Source organism: Martes martes, assembly GCF_963455335.1.
Source record: "Martes martes genome assembly, chromosome: 16".
Taxonomy (NCBI): Eukaryota; Metazoa; Chordata; class Mammalia; order Carnivora; family Mustelidae; genus Martes; species Martes martes.
Window position 1 is genome coordinate 19,814,160 of NC_137904.1, and position 22,048 is coordinate 19,836,207.

At 44.5% G+C, this 22,048-nt stretch overlaps 2 protein-coding genes across 3 annotated transcripts; one reads left to right on the forward strand and one right to left on the reverse strand.

Annotated features, from left to right (window-relative positions):
- The first annotated feature begins 4,298 nt into the window (after positions 1-4,298).
- TSR1 (TSR1 ribosome maturation factor) lies at positions 4,299-16,983 on the forward strand. 2 transcript variants are annotated; one of them, XM_080827353.1, is made up of 15 exons: positions 4,299-4,435; positions 4,619-4,722; positions 5,005-5,224; positions 5,342-5,476; positions 5,837-6,261; positions 7,020-7,179; positions 7,878-8,032; positions 8,709-8,905; positions 10,442-10,604; positions 10,945-11,055; positions 11,972-12,104; positions 13,410-13,526; positions 14,147-14,287; positions 14,392-14,466; positions 14,595-16,983. In XM_080827353.1, exons 1-15 carry the CDS (start codon positions 4,339-4,341, stop codon positions 14,771-14,773), a joined length of 2,412 nt encoding a protein of 803 aa, XP_080683479.1. In that variant the 5' UTR covers positions 4,299-4,338; the 3' UTR covers positions 14,774-16,983. The 2 variants fall into 2 exon arrangements, with proteins under 2 accessions (XP_080683479.1, XP_080683480.1); XM_080827354.1 differs by having other exon boundaries at positions 4,305-4,435; positions 4,628-4,722.
- Positions 15,114-21,324, reverse strand: SRR (serine racemase; the record flags this gene model as incomplete). The annotated part of the gene is made up of 7 exons (XM_080827360.1): positions 21,153-21,324; positions 19,297-19,423; positions 19,001-19,104; positions 16,574-16,693; positions 16,375-16,449; positions 15,678-15,887; positions 15,114-15,329 (listed from the first exon to the last, which is right to left on the reverse strand). The coding sequence occupies exons 1-7, from the start codon at positions 21,318-21,320 to the stop codon at positions 15,114-15,116; spliced, it is 1,020 nt and encodes a 339-aa protein (XP_080683486.1). The 5' UTR covers positions 21,321-21,324.
- Positions 21,325-22,048: the final 724 nt, after the last annotated feature.

Below are 22,048 nucleotides of genomic sequence, written 5' to 3' on the forward strand. Positions count from 1 at the left end.
AGCTGAACACACCTGTCAAACCAATATACAGATGCAGAAACAGAACATGTGACCTCCAAGTACCCACCAATGTCATACTTCCTTCCAGTCACTACTCTCCTCTCAAGGATATCTGCTTATCCTGACTTCTTATATCATAGAGCCCTTTTGTGGGTTTTTTATACTTTTTATAGATGAAATCAGTGTGTAGTGTTTTGTGACTGGGTTTCTTCTGCTCTCTGGTATGACTGTAAGATGTGTTCATGTTGTATGTATGTATGTTGTATGTATTCATTCTCTATTGTGTTAACACACTGCAATTGACTGACATGTGGGTAGTTTTAAATTTGGGGCTGTCATGAACAGCGCTACCATGAACATTACAGATATGTCTGTTATTGAACATAGGTGCTCATTTCTTTGGATTTATATTTCTAGACAAGGCATTTGATACCTGTATTCCACTTTGCTAGATTTTGCTAAACAGCTCTCCAAAGTAGATATACAAATTTACACTCCCATCAGCAACGTATGAGGTTTTAGTTGCTCCCAACACTTAAATCAAGCACTTTTGATGTCCTGGGGGAACCTGCCAAGAGACAGCTACTAATATAGGAGATTAGAGGGATGGATTACCTCAATCCCAGTATAAAATCTTACAGATCAAGTAAGCCCTGGGCAGTGTGTGTCTTTGCCATTCTTTTCACAAGGCATGCAGTGTTCTATGCTGCCTTCATTCCCAAGGCCCTCACCTAGGACTGTACAGTTTGGAGAATGGTAAAGCTTCTAAAGCCTGGGGAGGAGGGAGGAAGGACCTGGAGGCTTCTCTCTACTGGAAACTGCTAATGATTAGCAATGAGGTAGAGGGAAATCAGATTGATCCTGCACTCTAAACTGCTAAAAGTTTCCTAGATTTCTTCCCAAGGAGTGTTTGTATTAAACAGAGCATAAAGTCACAGCTCAAACACCTGCAGGCATCTGAAACAGGAGGGTAGGGCAGATTTTGGGGTTCAAAGAACCTACAGATTACTCAAGAATTACACCAGAGGGGGCGCCTGGGCGGCTCAGTGAGTTAAAGCCTCTGCCTTCGGCTCAGGTCATGATCCCAGGGTCCTGGGATCGAGCCCCGCATCAGCCTCTCTGCTCTGCAGGGAGCCTGCTTCCTCTTCTCTCTCTGCCCGCCTCTCTGCCTACTTGTGATGTCTGTCAAATAAATAAATAAAATCTTTAAAAAAAAAATTACACCAGAGGTTTTGTGTTGAGAGACCAGCCTTGCCTAAAATTTTCCCCACTGTTTCTACTCACAGAAGAGGAAAGGATATGTTTCTCTCTAAATCAGGTGCTGAAGGCAGAAAGGAACTAAGAATTGAGAGAAGGTTAAACTTTGTCAGGTAATACACATAGCTGTGACATATTTTGGATATTTTTCACATTTGTTTAGGGATCATTCTTGGAGTAGTATAAAAAGCCTTCTAAGTATTGAAAAAAGAATCACGGTCTTCTCAGAAATCTTTCCTACATCACTGATCAACTCTAAATTTGGATCACACCAACAATCCTAGCACGTATGTCCATAGTTTGGGTAAGGTTACTTTTTTGTTCTTGTTTATATTGTTTATATGAGTCTCTGTCACTAGATTGCTTGTTTCCTTAGGATAACCTGAGAATTGGGATTTCCCTTTTCCTTGGGGAGACCAGGGCTGGGGTTTAAATGCTGATCTGATAATACTCCTGGCCTAAAATACTTTCTTGGCCACTTCACAGGGAAGTCATGAGGGACCTTCTCACACAGAGCTGGAAAAGGTGATGGCTTCAACTATTCCTCTTCAAACAAGAGAGAGGGGAAAAAATAAATGTTAGGGCACAGTAGACAGGCCATAGTTAATGCAGGAGAACCATCCAGAGCCTTCCAGAAGTTTGAGAACCCAGAGTCTTCTCTAATCCTGAAACTCTAGGAAAGGGTAAAGGAGCCAATACGGTAAACTTTCAGATATGAAGTACATATCCTTCTTTCAGACATGAAAAAATTAAAACTCAGAGAGATTAGGTAACTTAATTCAATCACACAGAGCTAGGTTCAGAGTATTCCAAGGTTATGAATGCCCACCATCTTACAGTCTCCAAGATATTCACCAAATACTCATTGAAGGCCTACTGTGTGCCAGGTCCTGGATACAGAACAGGACAAAACAGACGGGTTTCCTGCCCTCATGGAGATTGCACATCTGGTAGAAGACAGCCACAAAGGTAGGCGGGGAGTTCGTGGTTCCAGAGGCCTAATCCATTCTAATTCACGCTGCAGGTTTGAGCTCTCCAACTCTCATACTCGGTGAGTCATTTATATGGGTACCCCCCACACACACAATGAAATTGAAATGGGCTTTAGGGCAGGGCCAACGTAAAGGACATTAGTAGAGAGGAGGACTCCCTTCTTCCTGACATTTGGTGTCGGGATGGGGAGTCCTCAAGCAGGGATAAAATCTGAGCCATAAAAAACATTCTCAACCCGCCTCCCCCGTGGTCTCTGGGTAGGGAGGTGGGCGTGGAGTGAGAAGCAGTGAGGTGTGCGACGAACCCTCCCGAAGCCGCGACTCACTTCCCAGAGGGATCCCTGAATTGGGTTTGGGCAAACCGGAGCTAAGCCCCCAAACCACCGGTTTAGCGTTCTCCGAGGCCCCCGCGGGGCCCCGCCCCCTCCCCAGGCGGCACCGGCAACGAATGGTCAGCACCACCTCTCCAAGAAATCGCCGCCGCCCCTCCCCCGACCTTGGTCTCCCAGGGCTGTTGCCGTCACAGGGCGGGGAACTGCGGGATCGTGGAGCAAACAAGCGCCGGAGCGCCGCCCTGGCCCCTCGGACCGAGGGGTGCTGTCCCCAGATCCGGGAGAGAGGCAGGAGCCTCAGCCAGTTCAGGACCCCGCCCCCGCCGGGCACCCGGCCGTGAGCGCTCGCGCCCGGGAGGGGGAAGCGAGAACCTTCTCGAGGCCCCCCAGTCCCGGGCCCGCGGGCAGGGACGCGAGCCCCAAGGGGTCCTTGCCCCGACTTTACCTCCTTTTTCACGTTCCACAGCAGTTTCTCTTTGACTGCGTCCTCCGCGCTGCCCATGGTGCGGCGGGTGGCGGGGAGGCGACGCCAAGCCGGCCCCCCCAAGCCCCCCGCGCGCCCTCGTCGCCTCCGCGCCTCTCCGCTCAGCGCCCCACGCGCTAGGCGGAGCCCCCGCCTGCCGCGCTCCCCGCCCGCCGCCGCCGCAGCCACTGCCCGGTGCTGGACTCCGCAGCCATCTTCCGAGCCCCGCACAGACGTCAGGCGGCTGGCCCGGCCCCTTCCCACAGCCGGGGGCGGGGGGTGCGCTCTGCAACCGGGAGTGGGGGGGGTCGGGGCGGGGAGGGGGAGGCCGCGCGCGCCTGGGGGTGGCGGGCCCCCGGGCGCGCGCCTCGCATGCCGCTGTCATGGCAACGCGCTGGCGCCCGCCCGGAAGGTGCGAACTCGCATTGTGAGCGCCGGCAGCCAGTTCCGTGCAGCCCTTCGCTGAGTGGTTGGCGCGTCCCGGACCCCACGGCTGCGGGAAAGTTGCTCACATCGAAGCTGGCCTCAACCCAGCTAGACGCTCCTGGATTTCTACTCCCTCGTCTTCCCGACGGGGAGGACCGGGGTCCCTCGCGCCTCGAATATGGCTGCGGGGAAGCCTGCGTTATTCTTCTGGCTGAAAGGCCAGAGCTCCCTCTTTCCTCTAAATCCCCCGGAGGGCTCGAGTGTCAAGGCCAGCTCTCCCTCTCTGTCCCGTCCTTCCTGAAGCTGTGTGAAAGGTGGGGACGCAGATTGGAATAACTGAGATCAGCGGGAACTTGTACGGAGCCCGTGAGGGTGAGAGAAGTGCCTGCCACGCGATTTGTATTGTAGCCTTGAGTCCCCCAAGAGAAAGAAAGGGTGGCTCAAAATTATAACACCTGCTGCTGCTGCTGCAAACTGAGGAGCTACGTGCAAAAATCTAGGTGAGAGGAGGGTCTTAGCCCTCTTTGGCACGAATGGAGAAATTTCAACAGCTCCCTAAGTGATACAACTTGATAGCGCAAAAAATGAAAATACATGTAGCAAAAAATCCCTCCAGGACCTAGAGCCCCAACCTCGAATCTACATGCGATTTTTCAAGGTCCCCAGCCGCAAACCGCGGTCCGGGAAAAGTTTACTCGGCGGTTTTGCACAACCGCGAGCATCTCATATTCTGAGCCTGGTTAGGAAAACTCTCGCGAGAGGAGGGGGGTGAGCCCCGCCCCGTCACGGGGAGGGCTGCCCAGACGGGGACCGGAAGCGCTTGGTCCGGCCCGGAACTAGTGCTGACTGGGTACATGTGAGTGGCGCCATGGCTGCTCACCGTTCTGGGCCGCTGAAGCAGCAGAATAAAGCTCATAAGGGCGGGCGCCATCGGGGTCGGGGATCCGCGCAGCGGGACGGCAAGGGTGAGAAGATAGGGTTGGAGGAAGAAGGGCTGTTTAGTCTATATTAACTGCTTTGCTTTATGTCCAGACTGAGCTCCTACGTGCGGCCTGGACCCCGCGCAGAGGCCCTAAAGTTGGCGGAGAGGATCCTCTTTCTTGACCCTCTGGTACCTTGCACAAGATCCCTTACTGATCTTATTCTAGGTCGTCTAGCACTGAAAACCCTAAGCAAGAAGGTGAGAAAAGAGCTCAGCAGAGTAGACCAGAGGCATCGCGCGAGCCAACTCCGAAAGCAGAAGAAGGAGGCGGTGAGAGGAGCAAGGATTGGGGAGTGGTGTGGCTTCACAAGTGTTCTAGGCGGATAATGGCTCAAACTAAAAAATGTGACCCTAGGAGGGGGCTGAGGATATCACGTGCCAGGCGCGCAGATCTAGGCGCACGCTAAGGCATTCTTTGCCTTGGTCCGAGTTCCGGCCCGCTCTCCAGGCATACGTGCTTTTTCACAAGGAAAATGCGGTGGGCTGGGAGTGGGGAGTGAGGAAGGGGCATCCATACTGTGGGAAAGGCAATACATCAATTGGTTCTATTAGGTTCTGGCAGAGAAGAGACAGCTGGGCTGCAAGGATGGTCCTCCTCATCAGGTACTGGTGGTGCCCCTGCATGACAGGATTTCCCTGCCAGAGGCCTTTCGGTTGCTTCAGGATAAGGACACCGGAACAGTACACTTGAATGAATGGGGAAGCACCCATAGCTTTATGCTGTTATGCCCCCGCTTGAAACATCGGTGGTTTTTCACATCTGCAAGGCCAGGTTAGAGCATACAACTGTATTTTCTCTTGTTTCGTTTTGAGTAGTGGTAATATTCTTAATAGCATAATGTGCTGGTGTCAAACAGTGCTTCCCACCAACTTTGTTTTATATGTCTAGGAGATCTGCACACTGTTTTAGACATGGCCAAAGTCGCGGATACCATCCTTTTCCTCCTTGATCCACTAGAAGGCTGGGACAGCACTGGGGATTACTGCCTTTCCTGCCTCTTTGCTCAGGGCCTTCCCACGTATAGTAAGTGAGGTGGGAGTATTAGAGGCAAAGGAGGGAAGTGAATTGGCATTTCTTATGCACCTATAATTTGCCAGGCGTTATGTCCAATATGATATAATAGTATAGCTGGTGGGTTGTATTTGGCTGGTGGTGGGTTGTACATGTATGGCCTAAATTTGGTCCATCCCTTAGAAATTATCTATCAAGGTCCCTTTTTGTTTCTGGACTGTCTTTTGTTTCACTATAAAAACTTTTTAGGGTAGTTGAGTTTTGGGTTTCCCAGTGATCTCTGGGCTCACAACTGAACTGTTTGTGAATTACAGGGGGGATTTACATGTAGTAAAACAACAGGTAACAAAGCCCTTTCTCTCTTGTTCACAGCACTAGCTGTCCAGGGTGTTTCTGGCCTCCCACCAAGGAAACAAATAGATGCCAGAAGGAAGCTAACTAAAACAGTAGAGAAGCGTTTTCCTGATGACAGACTTCTCCTGTTAGACACTCAACAGGAGGCAGATATGCTGCTTCGGCAGTTGGCTAACCAAAAGCAACGGCATCTTGCCTTTCGAGATAGACGGGCATACCTGTTTGCTCATGCTGCTGACTTTGTGCCGAGTGAAGAAAATAACTTGGTGGGCACTTTGAAAATCTCAGGCTATGTTCGTGGGCAGGCTCTGAATGTAAATAGCTTGTTGCATATCATTGGACAGGGTGATTTCCATATGAAACAGATAGATGCCCCTATGGACCCTTTCCCTTTAAATCCTAAAGTGATCAAATCCCGAAAGGACCCAAGCCTGGCAATGGAGGTAAGACTGATGTTCTTAAAGATTTTGTATTGTAGATTCATGTGTAACCTGGTGTAGGATGTGAACTAATGTCAGAGAAGTATACTAGCCTCTGGAGGTGACTGCTAGTATGAAGTAAGGCAGTTGTCAGCTATGAACATGTTGACATATCACGTGTTTATCCAGCACTTATAGGTGCCTTGCACAGCGTTTAGCTTTGAGTTTATACAAGACATACAAGATGTGGTCTTTCTCCTTGGACCGCTTAATTAGATAGAAAAGAAAGGAAAACAACTGTGAAATAAAGATTGAAAAAGTGTGGTTAAGCTATAGACCTGCTGTGGAAGTTGAGAAAGTACACTAGCAAGCTTCATAGAAGTCAGACTTGAGCTAGGTGTTGAGAGGGATGAATGGGATTTGTGAGTTAAACAGAGTTGAAACAGTATCGAAGAAGATAGAAACAACGTGAACCTAGGCACAGTGACAGATCAGAGGGTTTCTTTGAACTCTGAAGAATCAGCTTGAAGGGGGGGGTAAGGTATGTAATAAATAGATAGGAGTGAGACCAAATTGTGAAAGTCCTCAAAAGCAAGCAGAATAGACCTAAAATGCTAGGAAATTGAATGTTTGAAACATTTGACAAATTTTGGCTTTCCATTTCAGTCTGTTTCATTCTTTTACTTGAGAACTATGTTCTTTTTGGATCTTTCTGGTTACTATGTTAGATTTGGTAGGTTTTTGGGTAATGTCTGATTGGAGTCAACTATTCTCATTTTTAGATTTGCACTCCAGATGCTGTAGCTGATATGGAGGAAGACCTTAAGGTCCTAATGACGGCAGACCCTGATAAACAAGAGTCTTTGCAAACAGAGGTTATCCCAGATCCAATGGAAGGGGAGCAGACCTGGCCCACAGAGGAGGAGCTGAGTGAGGCGAATGGTTGGTATTGGCAAACTTGTTTGTAATTCATCTTGCCTGGAATTGCGGATTTTCTCTAGCTGCTCACATTTAGGGTAGAGTGGGATGAGGATTTATTTGGAGGTCAGTTTTTCTCTTTTTAGCTCTAAAGGCTGTATGTTTGCACCAAGCAAACGTTGGACACAGCATTGCTGTGTAATTGCTAATTACTTGTATTAACTGTTTTTCTTTTTTTTCTTTTCTTTTTTAAGATTTTATCCATGTATCTGACACAGAGAGAGAGACAGTGAGAGAGGGAACACAGGCAGGGGGAGGGGGAGAGGGAGAAGCAGGCTTCCTGCCGAGCAGAGCGCAATACAGGGCTCAATCCCAGGACCCCAGGACCATGACCTGAGCTGAAGGCAGATGCTTTAACGACTGAGCCACCCAGGCGACCCTTGTATTACTGTTTTTTAGCAAACAGATAAACAACTTTAATTTGTTGCAGTTATTTAGCTGTGTAGTATTACTAGTTCTCTCTCTCTTTTTTTTTTTTTTTTTTTTTAAGTATTGCTAGTTCTGCGTCAGCCAAATTAAATGTGGAAGTAGTCTGTTCTATTCATATAGTCTGTTGGAATTTCTGGTGTTGGTAGCAATATCTAGTATCTTGCTTAGGTGAGAATACCCTAGTAGCAGAAAGGAGGTGTATAATTTAGCTTAACTCATTTGGGCTTTTACAGACTTCTTGAAGAAAAGTCCCAGGTTGGTGAAGAAAGTTCCCAAAGGGACATCCAGTTACCAAGCTGAATGGATTTTGGATGAGGATGGTGAAAGTGGTGGGGAAGATGAATATGATGATATGGAACTTGAGGATTTTATTGAAGAGGAATCTCAGGTAAAGAAATGGACCCTTGGGCCACTTCTGTGTAGAGCCCCATATGCAAGGCAAAGTGCAGTCCTGACCTTGGGAGGTGTGTGTGTGTGTGATTAGTTTCCTAGGAATGACTTGTAACTGCCAGAAATGAGAATTTGTTTTTTAATCTCTGTTAGAATTGATGTTGGTTTGGACTGGGTGTCTAGTAAAAATTATTTTACTTCTTTCTTTTTTTTTTTTTTTTTTTTTTTTTTAGATTTTACATATTTGGGGTGCCTGGGTGGCTCAGTGAGTTAAGCCTCTGCCTTCAGCTCAGGACATGATCTCAGGGTCCTGGGATTGAGCCCTGTATTGGGCTCTCCACTCAGCAGGGAGCCTGCTTCTCCCTCTGCCTGCCTCTCTGCCTACTTGTGATCTCTCTCTGCCAAATAAATAAGTTAAAATCTTTTTTAAAAAAAAGAAAAGATTTTATATAATTATTAGAGCATGAGTGGAATGAGGGGCAGAGGGAGAAGCAGACTGTCTGCTGAGCAGGGAGCCCAACGAGGTGCTCCATGTGGGGCCTCCAGGATCATGACCTGAGCTGAAGGCAGACACTTAACTGACTGAGCCACCCAGGTGCCCCAAAATTATTTTATTTCTAGTTCAGTGCCTGTAAAGTAGAGACAGGTATGAAACTGTAATCTTTATTCTACAGGATGAGGGCAGTGAAAAGGAAGAGGAGGAGGAATATGAAACTATGACTGTGGGAGAGTCTGTGCATGATGATCTGTATGATGAGAATGTGGATGATGAGGCTGAGGAAAAAATGTTGGAGAAATATAAACAAGAAAGACTGCAGGAGATGTTTCCAGATGAAGTAGATACTCCCCGTGATGTGGCTGCAAGAATTCGGTTAGTCAAAAAGTCTAAAATCAGTATGTTTTTATTTGAAATTTATGTGGCTCAGAAAACTATGTCATTGTGATGCAAAAACAAAACAAAACAAAACAACACATTGTCCCTGCTCCTGAAGGGCGAGAGTTAGATGCACATACAGGAAACAGTAATATATAATCAAGTTCTAGACTGTGTGGTACAGACTAACAATGTTACAGTACTTTAATGAAAGAGAAATACTAAGTTGAATCAGCAAATGCTTCCCTGTAGGAGCTAAGACTAAAAGTATAAAGTATCTGCAGATGTGGGGGAGTTTGGGCAGGCATAAAAGCATTGATCATTGTCTGTTCTGGAGGTGAGTGACTAAACCCAGAGAGTTTATAGTGGGTATTAGGGAGGTAAGACTCTTATCAAGGATCTTGTTTGCCAGATTAAAGAGCTGCTCCCTGAAGGAGCCACTGAAATGACTTTGTCAGTAAGGAACTGGGGCTTGGTTCTGATATATTTGTTAGAAGCTATTTTTTTGTTTTGTTCTCTTTAAAGATTTTATTTTTTTTATTTTTTTAATTTTTTAAAAGATTTTATTTATTTATTTGACAGATAGAGATCACAAGTAGGCAGAGAGGCAGGCAGAGAGAGAGAGAGAGAGGAGGAAGCAGGCTTCCCACTAAGCAGAGAGCCCGATGCGGGGCTTGATCCCAGGACCCTGGGATCAGGACCTGAGCCGAAGGCAGAGACTTCAACCCACCGAGCCACCCAGGCGCCCCTCTTTAAAGATTTTATTTACTTATTTGAGAGAGAGGTCGTATGGATAGGAGGGCCAGAGGGAAAGAGAGAATCCCAGCCAACCCCATGCTAAACGTACAGCCTGATATGGGGCTCGATGCCAGGACCCTGTGATTCCGACCCAAACAAAACCAAGAGTTGGACGCTTAACTGACTTGCCACCCAGGCACCCTTGTTAAGCTGTTTTGAAATGTGATTTTTAGGGGCGACTGGGTGGCTCAGTGGTTATGAGTCTGCCTTTGGCTCAGGTCATGATCTCAGGGTCCTGGGATTGAGCCCTGCATTGGGTTGCCTGCCCAGCAGGAAGCCTACTTCTCCCTCTCCCACTCCCCCTTCTTGTGTTCCCCCTCTGGCTGTGTCTCTCTCTGTCAAATAAATAAATAAAATCTTTTTAAAAAAAATGAAATGTGGTTTTAGGTTATTAGGTTATCTTGAGAGACAGCGGTAAAGGTTTTTTGTGTGTTTTTTTTTTAAGATTTTTATTTATTTATTTGACAGAGATCACAAGTAGGCAGAGAGACAGGCAGAGAGGAGGAAGCAGGCTCCCTGCTGAGCAGAGAGCCTGGTGCGGGGCTCCATCCCAGGACCCTGGGATCATGACCTGAGCCGAAGGCAGAGGCTTAACCCACTGAGTCACCCAGGTGCCTAAGGTTTTTTTTGTTTTTTTTTAAATGCTAGAACCTTAGCTATTTTAGAAGTGACTTGAGTGAAAAAGTAAGTAGTACCGTATAAATTTGACTGTTCTTTAAAATCTCCTATATCTAGATTTCAGAAATACAGAGGCCTCAAGAGCTTCCGGACATCTCCATGGGATCCTAAGGAAAACCTTCCTCAAGATTATGCTCGGATCTTTCAGTTTCAGAATTTCACTAATACTAGGAAACGCATTTTTAAAGAAATTGAGGAAAAAGAGGTTGAAGGAGCCGAGGTATCTGCCTTCCTTTGCCCATCCCTAAATGTGCTTTTGTTTGCCGGGGTGCCCCATCCTTTACTCCTCTTGGTGTGAGTACCTTAGATTTGTGCTGCCCATACTTGAATTAAAGGAGCCACTGAGTCACTGGAGAGTAACATTGAGAACAAAGAGGTTTCAGATGGTAACTGAAAAAGTTTAATCTGGGTAGTTGAGGCATTTGTGAAAAGCAATTTTGAAGGGTGAGGATAGGCTTTAAGAGTAGACTAAATGACTTTTAACATATTTGGAGAAATGCTTCATCATTATTGAGACTTTAAGGGTAACTGCATGATTATTTTCTGCTTTCTTCTGGCAGGTTGGCTGGTATGTCACACTTCATGTCTCTAAAGTCCCTGTCTCAGTGTATGAGTACTTTAAGCGAGGAGCACCATTGATTGCATTTTCTTTATTACCTCATGAACAGAAGGTGAGTTAGTGTCTTGTGGGAAATGGGGAGTTATGAAACTTTCTAACCAGCTTTGTATTGTGTGACAGTCTAAAATTTTATGTGATTGACATTTTGCTCATTGGGATGTGAAAAATCTGCTTTAGGATTAGAAATCAAGAGAATATGATAGAGAAGTCAATGATGGTGTTACCCAACATGTCTGAACCTGTCTGAAGCATCTCAGTGATGCAGTCTCTGTGTTCTGAGACTTCTCTAAGTATGCTCATCAGATCAGATTTTAACCAAGGGTTGGCAGCCTTAACAGGGGTGGGGGTGATGCCACGGCATAGATCTCTTTTATCTTGGTGGCCAGTAGCCATGTGTGTTGGCATGGATGTGAGAGCTCTTGGCCCTTGGTCAGTCTGAGAGTTGAGGGAAAGGTCTTGAATGAGTATGGTTTTGAGGCATGTGGTGAGTGAGTGACTTGATCTGATTTTGTGGCAGATGTTGAGCTTTTGTAGTTGGACACCGGAAGGTTAGCTCATATGGAAGAATACAAGAAAGGCTCCAAAAACCAGCTTGTATTTGACTTGAATACCAGTTGCTGGTAAATGTAAAAGGTGAACCACATTTTGTCAGCTATACTTTTCCATAAATAAGTATTAAAGGGAATCTGAACCTGCTAGTTTGGTTCACCTTCTTTCAATTAAGGCTGCTCTATTTTAAAGATTTTACTTATTTATTTGAGAGAGAGTGGGAGAGAGCATGAGAGGTGAGAAGGTCAGAGGGAGAAGCAGACTCCCCATGGAGCTGGGAGCCCGATTCAGGACTAGATCCCGGGATTCCAGGATCATGACCTGAGCCGAAGGCAGTTGCTTAACCACCTGAGCCACCCAGCTGCCCAAGGCTTCTCTATTTTAGATATGAAGGTCTGTTTTTCTTATGCGGTTCCCAGATGTCAGTACTGAATATGGTGGTGAGCCGGCACTCTGGCCACACTGAACCTGTGAAAGCCAAAGAGGAGCTGATCTTCCACTGTGGGTTCAGGCGCTTCCGAGCCTCACCTTTATTCTCTCAGCACACTGCAGGTAAGGCAGTGGGGAAGCTTCTGGGTTCTTGTCCATCTTAATGTCTTCTGGGGGACTACGATTTGTAGTGGGGGCATGCAGAATGCAGTTTCAAACTCTAGGTTTCTGGGTTAGGGATATTTTCAGTACTCTGGTCTAGGAGCCAATGATGTTTTAATTCACAATGTCTGAACCTGTCTGAAGCATCCCAGTGATGCAACCTCCGTGTGGTGCTGAGGCTTCTCTGCCATGAGTATTTGTTGCAAAGTGGTTTTAAATGGGAGTCAGTGGCTCTATAAAATGGTGTGTCAAAGTGTAGAACCCTTGGCATCTGATGGTCTGTGGCAGTGTGGGTGAAGGCTGAGGGTGGTCCACAGTTGGGTAAAAGAGGCTGGCATCTGAGATGTTGAGACTAGATGTTGAAGAGTGGTGACCAGAGGCAACTTTTAAAGTAAAATGATTATACTCCTACACATTAGAAGTGGGAATATGTTTTGCACTAATTTGGAGGCTTCTGAACATCACCTACACACATTCAGCTCTCAGCAATGGCTGGAGGAAGATGATGAAGGCAATATTAATGGGTGCTCTGGATAATTTTTGTTTTTCCTAGCCATGCTAACTAAATGAGGGATAGACCTCTCTTTCCCTTAAAATATTTTATTTCCCTATAACTTCAGTACTAACAAGGGGGCAGGGTTTCAGTGAAGGTAAAAGCAGAAACTTAGGTAGGTCTCAGAATCAGAGATTAGCAAAGTATGGCCCTTAGGCCAAATCTGCCCCACCTCTTGTTTTTGTTAAATAAATTTTTGTTGGAACATACTTGTGAGTTTTGGGGTTTTTTTTACCCTTTTTTTCTTAAGTATTGTCAGTGGCTATTTTTCTGCTGTAGTGGCACTGTTGAACAGTAGTTGGAACAGAAACTGTATGGCTACAAGCCTGAAATATTTACTATTATCTGGCCCTTTATAGAAAATATTAGCCAATCCTTGCGCAAAACTAAGAGCTGTTGATTTAGTGGAGATATTTTCTGTAAAGCATTGTTTCTCAAATGAGGTAGGGGTGATAAATATCAATCACCTGGAGAACCTTTTCAAACCCCAAATATAGTCCAAGCTCCAAGATTCTGCATCCAGTTGAAAAATTACTCTGAACAACCGAATTGTATCTTTCAGTTGTATTGAGGTAGGAAAATATTGTGAGAACTAGCCAGGTAAAGAAACAATTGCCTTAGGTTTAAGAGTTGCAGCTTTTCACAGGTTTCTGGATTACCTATGGTTTCTCAAAATGTTTTGGATTTTTCTTTTTTAACCCCTATTATGTTAGCGGATAAACATAAATTTCAGAGATTCCTGACTGCTGATGTGGCCTTGGTGGTGACAGTATATGGCCCAATCACGTTTCCTCCTGCATCTGTGTTGCTTTTCAAACAGAATAGCAATGGTAAGTTAAGTTCACTGAGGTGAACAGGCCTGTAGGTCCTTTGTAGGTTTAAAACTATTTTCTGTATTTAGATTTAAGAACCATTCGGTATGGGGCGCCTGGGTGGCTCAGTGGGTTAAAGCCGCTGCCTTTGGCTCAGGTCATGATCCCAGCATCCTGGGATCGAGCCCCGCATCGGGCTCTCTGCTCAGCAGGGAGCCTGCTTCCTCCCTTCTCTCTCTGCCTGCCTCTCTGCCTACTTGTGATCTGTCAAATAAATAAATAAAATCTTCAAAAAAAAAAAAAAGAACCATTCGGTATGAAGAAAGTAATGATAGTTTTTGAAATATCCCAATCTCACCCTTACAGTGGTCTGAGGCAAGGATGACAAATGGTTTTATCTTGCTTACAAAGCATAGCTAATTGGTAGATGCTGCTCAGACTGTTATATTTAGGATAGGTTCTGGGGACAGGCTTAGGGGGAATTTCATTTAATGATCTTTGCCATGGACTCAGGAGGGCAGCATAATATAACCCTAGTGTAAGGTTTCTCTGAGAGTTTGTTTAGGTCTTTAAATGGACTGGAGCAATAAATGAAGGCTTTGGCTTGTAGACTCCCGCTGTCTGCTTTTGCTCATTAGGAATGCACAGCCTCATTGCCACAGGCTATCTATTGTCAGTGGATCCAGACAGAATGGTCATCAAGAGAGTTGTTTTGAGCGGTCATCCTTTCAAAATTTTTACTAAGATGGCAGTAGTGCGTTACATGTTCTTCAACAGAGGTAGGTGTGAGGGATGGGATCAGATTGCCTTTGTGGAGTGAGGATTGAGTTTACATTTTGTGGGTATATGTTTTATTTTGGTCTTCTGTGTGTTTCATTCTAAGAGGATGTGTTATGGTTTAAACCAGTGGAACTGAGAACAAAGTGGGGCCGCAGGGGACACATCAAGGAACCTTTGGGTAAGAAAATGTGGGATTTGGTGCCTTGCCCAGGTTTTCCCAGTGCTACTAAATGACTATTGGGTTAGAAGACTACTGCTTGAAAATGTTCTATTTTAATGTGACCAACTTGGCTGTTTCCTTTTTAGGTACTCATGGCCACATGAAGTGCAGTTTTGATGGGAAGCTAAAATCTCAGGACACAGTACTGTTGAACCTCTATAAACGAGTTTTCCCCAAGTGGACTTATGATCCATATGTACCAGAACCAGTACCGTGGATGAAAAAGGAGATTTCTTTAGCAGTGCCTGAAATGGACATGGAGTAATGGATTCTTTGGGATTCTGTCTCATTGTTACTAGTGAACACTCTAGGAATGGGAACCTACAGGCTGTAATTAGGCAAAGTTTGTGTTTTCTACTGTAGCCTAGAGGTCTACTTCCTTTTTGCAAAAGGCTTTTCTTGGCCTTGACAAGGTATCTCAGTAAACTATGGATATTTTACTCTTGCTACTTAGTTTAAAAAAAAAAGAAACAACTGTTACTGAAACATCCACTCTCCATTAGGAACTTGAAAGTTGTTTAAGAGAGCAATATAGGAAGTTAAAGTAACCAGGAAACAAATTTCCAAGTGACTAGAGATACTGAATCCCATCTCTTTTGCATAAACTAAACAGAAACAGATTGATAAGGAGCTGGCCTTTCAGCCTGCTTCACCCAAGTTAGGGAGGTCAGGTCTACATTTCCACCACTGAGCACAACACAAATGTTCTTTACTTCTGGGGAAACTGTTTGAAAATGCTGAGACAAGACAGCGGCCACTGCAACACCAGCTGTAGGTTCAATAAGCAGTTTCATCCTCTCCCACACCAGCTGGGTTGCATACTGTTGGTATGGAAGGGAGTAAGAATTAGTGAAATGGGAAAAGGGCAAAGAGCCTAGTTGGTTGACCTTTACAATTAAAGGTTAGATGGGGTTATATGCCCAGTCTAAATTTTTCTTCTTGACCGTATATATATATGCTCACCAATGAAGGACAGGGCTTTTTTCCCATCCTAACTCTGCTTCTACTGTTGAGCGGGTTTTCTTAATACATCTGGGGCACCCTCCCATGTCATGAAGTCACGTAGTCAAGTCCCCAGGGAGTAAGTTGCTACTCAAAACAGGGGAAGACTCTATTGCCTAAGAAGTTGCTCCATTCTTTCGTATTTTCCTTTCCTGTCAGAGCCTCACCTTAATTTCATCCTCTGTGACTGTGAAGACATCATCGACAAGGTCCCTTATAATAGGCCAGGTGTTTAAGCCAATGCTGGATTTGACACCATCTGCTATGGTTTCTGGAGGATAAGGATTGGGAGTCAGTTCCCCTTTCAGCTTGGACTGGTAGCAGTCATCTGCATTCAAGGGTTCAGCAGCATATACCTTCACACTAGGTCTGAGAGCCTAGGAAGAGGAATATTAGACATCTTAAAACTAGCCACAGCATTTTGCCTGCATACCTGTAGTAAAGTAGGCAATACTGGTAACTCATTTCTGTTCAGGAGCCTTTCCCTTGGTTGATGTAATAAAAATAGACCTTCAAGCATTTTAAATTGTATGCCTAATAGCCTTTGGTTGCTTAAATCACATCTAGTTCTCCTGGTAACTAGGGAAAAGAGTAGCCCTTGACTTGGATAGTGGGTTGTTGAAATGGGATTCAGGGAAAGGACTGTGAGGATGCCACTCATGACTGCTTTTGCCTTGTGAAGTTGTTACTGATAAAGAACAAGGTAGTGAGGCAGAGAAGAGCCTTCCATTTCAAGTGCCAAGGGTTGATGGGAAAGAATAGCAATTTGAGGGAATGTTGAGCCAAGTATCCACAGTGTACTACAATGTAAAATAAAATTCTCTATGCCTGAAGCGGGGAGTCCTCCAGAAGCTATTTTCTTACCTTAACTGTAATTGCTATTCCAGCAACCATTCCTCCTCCTCCTACAGGTACCACCAGTGCATCTACCAGGGGTACCTTTAGTGAAAAGAATATAAAGTATAAATAGGTCTATTAATAACCAGTTTTATATGTGTATAAAATAATTATACAGCCAAACGTTAGCTTTACCGGTGGCTAAACAAGAATTAACAGCTCTTACCTGGTTTAGTACTTCCATGGCAATTGTCCCTTGCCCAGCTATCACTGCAGGCTCCTGGTTGGGATGTACCATGATGCCTTCTGTTTCTTCCATAATTCTTCTGGTAACATTTTCTCTGGACTGAAAGAGTACATTAAGTTAATGTATTTGATTTGTATTTAAAAGTTCCCAACAAGGGTGCCTGGGTGGCTCAGTGGGTTAAAGCCTCTGCCTTCAGCTTGGGTCATGATCCCAGGGTCCTGGGATGGAGCCCCGCATCAGGCTCTCTACTCAGCAGAGAGCCTGCTTCCCCCCTCTCTCTCTCTGCCTGCCTCTCTGCCTACTTGTAATCCTTCCCTCTCTCTGTCAAATAAATAAAATCTTTAAAAATAAATAAATAAAAGTTCCCAACAAGTTTGATTTAGTCATTTAACACTTTATTGGCCATCTTTCTTTTTTTAGACTTACTGGGGACTGGGGATATAACTGAACAAACTAGTCTCTGCTCAGTGGAGTTATGTTCTAATATGCAGAGGGGTGGCATATAAGTAAGTATGTCTAAATGCTATGGAGAAGTCTGTTTTTTAGGGGGTGCTTAGGAAGGGTCTTCAGTAATGTGACATTTTAATAGGTTTGAACAAGTGCTGTAGATTTCCAGAATATTCTAGAGGGAGAATAACAGCAAATGCAAAGACCACAAAGTAGTAGTGCTTGGCTTTTCTGAGAAAAGGCTAAGTTAGTATGATTGGTGTGAAATGTTTGGTGGGGCAGTAATAGTGGGAAAGACTGAAATGGGCCAGTTCATCCAGGCCTTAAATGATTGCAAGAATTTTGGTTACCAGTGTGTATAAGATGGGAAACCATTGGAGGGTTTTCAGCTAACAAGACAAGTTTTAACATTTTAAATGGATAGTGCAAGGGTGGAAGGAGGGAGACAACTTAGGCTACTGTACCTAGGTGAAAATATGTTCATTTGAATCAGGGCATAGGTAAAGCCTGTTAGTAGTTGGATAACAGAAAAAAAATTTTTTTTTAAGATTTTATTTATTTTATTTTTTTATATATATTTTTTAAAGATTTTATTTATTTATTTGACAGATCACAAGTAGGCAGAGAGGCAGGCAGAGAGAGAAGGGAGGAAGCAGGCTCCCTGCTGAGCAGAGAGCCCGATGCGGGGCTCGATCCCAGGATGCTGGGATCATGACCCGAGCCGCAGGCAGCGGCTTTAACCCACTGAGCCACCCAGGCGCCCCTATTTTTTTTATATTTTTTAAAATTTTATTTATTTGACAGAGAGAGATCACAAGTAGGCAGAGACGGGAAGCAGGCTCCCCGCTGAGCCAAGAGCCCGATGCGGGGCTCAATCCCAGGACCCTGAGATCATGACCTGAGCCGAAGGCAGAGACGTAACCCACTGAGCCACCCAGGCGCCCCTTATTTATTTATTTGACAGACAGAGATCACAGGCAGAGAGGCAGGCAGAGAGAGAGAGGAAGGGAAGCAGGCTCTCCGCTGAGCAGGGAGCCCGATGCAGGGCTCGATCCCAGGACCCTGGGATCGTGACCTGAGCCGAAGGCAGAGGCTTTAACCCACTGAGCCACCCAGGCGCCCCAGAAATTGTTATTTTTTTAAAGTTTACTTATTTAAAGTTTAAGTTATCTACATCCAATATGGGGCCTGAACTCACAACCCTGAGATTGAGTTGCATACTCTTCCAACTGAGCCAGCCAGGTCCTGGGTAATGGAAATGATTTGAAAGTAGGACCAAGATTTGGATGTAGGGTGTGGGAGAATTCTCAAAGGTGACTTCATTTATTTTGAGCAACTAGAAGGGTAAAAGTTGCCATTTACCAAGAAGAAGACTGAAGAGGAGCAGCACTAGGGAGGAAGATCAGGAGTCTGGTTTTAGACATGATAAGTTTAAGATGCCTTTTAAGACATTCCAAGTGGGAATATCATCAGGGAATCATTGGAGATACAAGTCTGGGTTAAGGGCAAAGGTCAGGACTGGAGTTAGAATACAGACTTTTTTTTTTCCCCCCAGATATTTTTAAAAGTTGTTTTTTGTTTTTGTTTTTGTTTTTGTTTTGTTTTTTGAGAGAGCAAGAGCAGAGGGAGGGCCAGAGGGAGAGAGAGAAGCAGACTCCCCCCCAAGTACAGAGCCCCACACAGGGCTCAATCCCACGACCTTGAGACCATGACCTGAGCCTAAACCAAGAGTTGGTCACCCAACTGACATAGCCACGCAGGCACCCCAGAGTATAAGTGATATGTTAAACTATGAGATTAATGATCTCATCAGAGTGAGCATAGGTAGAGAAAGGGTTGAGCATGCTAACATTGAAAGGTGAAGAGGAAACACAGAAGAAACAGCCAGTAGGCTAGAAAGAAGTTTCATTTGATGGTGAAAGTTGGTAAGCTGACACTGAACACTGCTCTCTTCCTTACCTCATCACTCTGTTCACTGTACACTATGGAGGCTCCGTAGGCTTGTATTGCCAATTTTTTACAATTGGGAGCTGTTTCGGGCACCACGATATAAGCAGGAATCCCTGGGAGGGAGAAACATGTTTAGTTAGTACAAATCAGGAGAATTTAGAATAGAAACATGTTTAATTTGCTTATAATGAGATAGGAACCTGGAAATAACCTTCCCACAGTAGTCACCAATCTCACTGAATAAGAATACTTTTCCACTCTTCTCTGATGATCCTACACAGTACCCTGAGAAGTTAGTCAAGTACCTTCCAATTTAGCAGCATAGGCGAGAGCCTGGCCATGGTTTCCACTGCTGTGAGTAACCACGGCTTTGGGCTTCTCTTCCGAGGTGGCAGGAGTCAAGCCTTTGACTGCATTAAGGGCACCACGAATCTGGAAAAGGGATGGTGAAACCATGTATTTGATTTAAGTTTCTTTTCAAAACACGAAGGAACTTTTCTAGATTTTCTCTTCCTAACACCACACAACCATTCTATCACAAAATCTTATTGATTGTACCTCTGAAATATCTCCTGTGTTTTTGCCACTACCTTGGTGAAGCCTCATTTCTCAACTTGCATGTTATCAAACCTCAACTAATCCTGCCCAGGGATCATTCTCTAATATTTCCACTAGATTATGAAAGTGACCTTTTAAAAATGTTCTCTTTTTACTGACTACCTATTTTGTAAATACAAATTCCTTACAAGTTGCAGTCTTTCTAAAACATACTTACTGCTTCTGTCACTGTTGTAGCCATCCTAAATTACTTCGTTTCCCTCCTACAGGTTAGCTCACACCCCTGTACCTCCCAGCATGCTGGTACCCCTACATATAGTTCTTTTCTTTCACTCCCTGATTTGGCTAAAAGTACTCATCCTATAAAATTTGGATCAAACATCATTGGTTTGACTTCCTTGATCTCCCATGCAAAATTAGGCATTTAATTCCATGGTATTTTATTTGTATCTCTCAAGTTACTTGTCATTAACCTGTTTGTTGACTGGCCTGTCTTGCAAGTGTAACTAATAGTACAATACCGTGTGTGTGTGTGTGTGTGTGTGTGTGTGTGTATGCCTAGTATAGTTAGTTAAAATAAGTATGCGATGTGTGATGAATGAAAAATAAACCATGGCAGAAGCAAAGGGCAAAAGAGAATGGAGAGTTTAATATAAAAGTTCTCATTAGGGGTTCCTGGGTGGCTCAGTCAGTTAAGCGTCTGCCTTCAGCTAAGTCATGATCGCAGGGTCCTGGGATTGAGCCCTGCATCAGGCTCCTTGCTCAGCGGGGAGCCTAGCCTGCTTCTCCCTCTGCCTGCAGCTCCCCGACCTGTGCTCCCTCTCTCTCTCCCTCTGACAAATAAATAAAATCTTTAAAAAAAAAAGTTCTCATTAATGGGTGAGGAAATGTAGTCCTAAAACTACCACTTAACAGGTACTAGTACCTATCAGGCATAGTGCTAAATGCAACATTCAGATTTATACCTGAAAGGATCTTAAAACTCAACTAACAGAAATTAACTGCACTGAATCAACACAGAAGTCTTTTACCTTTTAAAGTATCTATGTAAGTAATCTCTACACCCAATGTGGGGCTCAAACCTCAAAATCAAGAGTTGCATGCTTTTCTTACAGCAAGCCAGGCACCCCCAGAAGTCTATCTTTATGCAAAGGAAAGGCTCTGACATATTTCCTAGAATAAGGGGTTAGCTAGATTTAGATCTTTTACATTCATAATAAGGTATCAATGAATAGCAAGTTGACACAACTTGGTTGTATATAGGGTGATCACTCTTGCCCGTGTTGCCTTGCAATAATTAAGGTTAATGTCTATTGTCTGAGTTTAATCACAAGGTGCCCCTTTCATTCTCAACCATGTCCTAGTTTGGACAGTAAATTACATCATCACCCCAATTATAAGAAATTTTAAGATTATGTAAAAGTGGGTTATCAACACCATAATGCTAAGTAACCAGTACTTTATCGAAGGAAAACTTCTACAACCCTTTCTTCAGCTATAAAAATAGTTTACCTACCTCACTGGGTGGTCAGGAGGATCAAATAAATGTGTATGGGAAAGGGATTTGAAAGATACATGGTATATTATCAAAAGGCATTATTACCTTAAAAGATCCAGTTTTCTGGAAGAGTTCACATTTGAAGAAAAGATTGCGCCCTGTTACTTGATTGAAAATGAAACTTGTTAGCACTGGTGTGAGGTGAATAAAATCTTGAATGTTGACATGAGCTTTTTCAACATCAGCAAAAGAGATGCAGTACTGAGCACACATGGTTCTGAAACCCAGGAATAAAAAAAGGGGTCAAAGCAAAGCCCAAAACAATATGTTTAATGAAAAGATTTTGAAAATGGCTAACAGACCCACAGAATGTACAAGAGTGAACCATAATGTAAAACATGGACTTTGCTTATGACACATAATGCAGGTTTAATTGTAACAATCCCATTCTGATGGGGGATGTTGATAATGGGGGAGGCTCTGCTTTTGGGGGGGGTGTGGGATATATGGGAAGTCTCAACTACCCATCAATCTTGCTGTGAATTTTTTTTTTCTTTTAAAGATTTTATTTATTTATTTGACAGATAGAGATCACAAGTAGGCAGAGAGGCAGGCAGAGAGAGAGAGGAGGAGGAAGCAGGCTCCCCACTGAGCAGAGAGCCCGATGTGGGGCTTTAACCCACTGAGCCACCCAGGTGCCCCTCTTGCTGTGAATCTTAAATTGCTCTAAAAAATATTTTTTAAAAAGGGGGTGGGGGAAGGGCCCCTGGGTGGCTCAGTGGGTTAAAGCCTCTACCTTCGGCTCAGGTCATGATCCCAGGATCCTGGGAAATACACTTGGGGTCTGTGGTGGTAATGGAATGGTCTCTGGTACTGGGTCTCCAGAATCTCTGAATAGAAGGGAACCTATCTTGAAGCTGCGTTTCTTAGTAAAATTTTTTTTTTCGGGGCACCTGGGTGGCTCAGTGGGTTAAGCCTCTGACTTCGGCTCGGGTCATGAT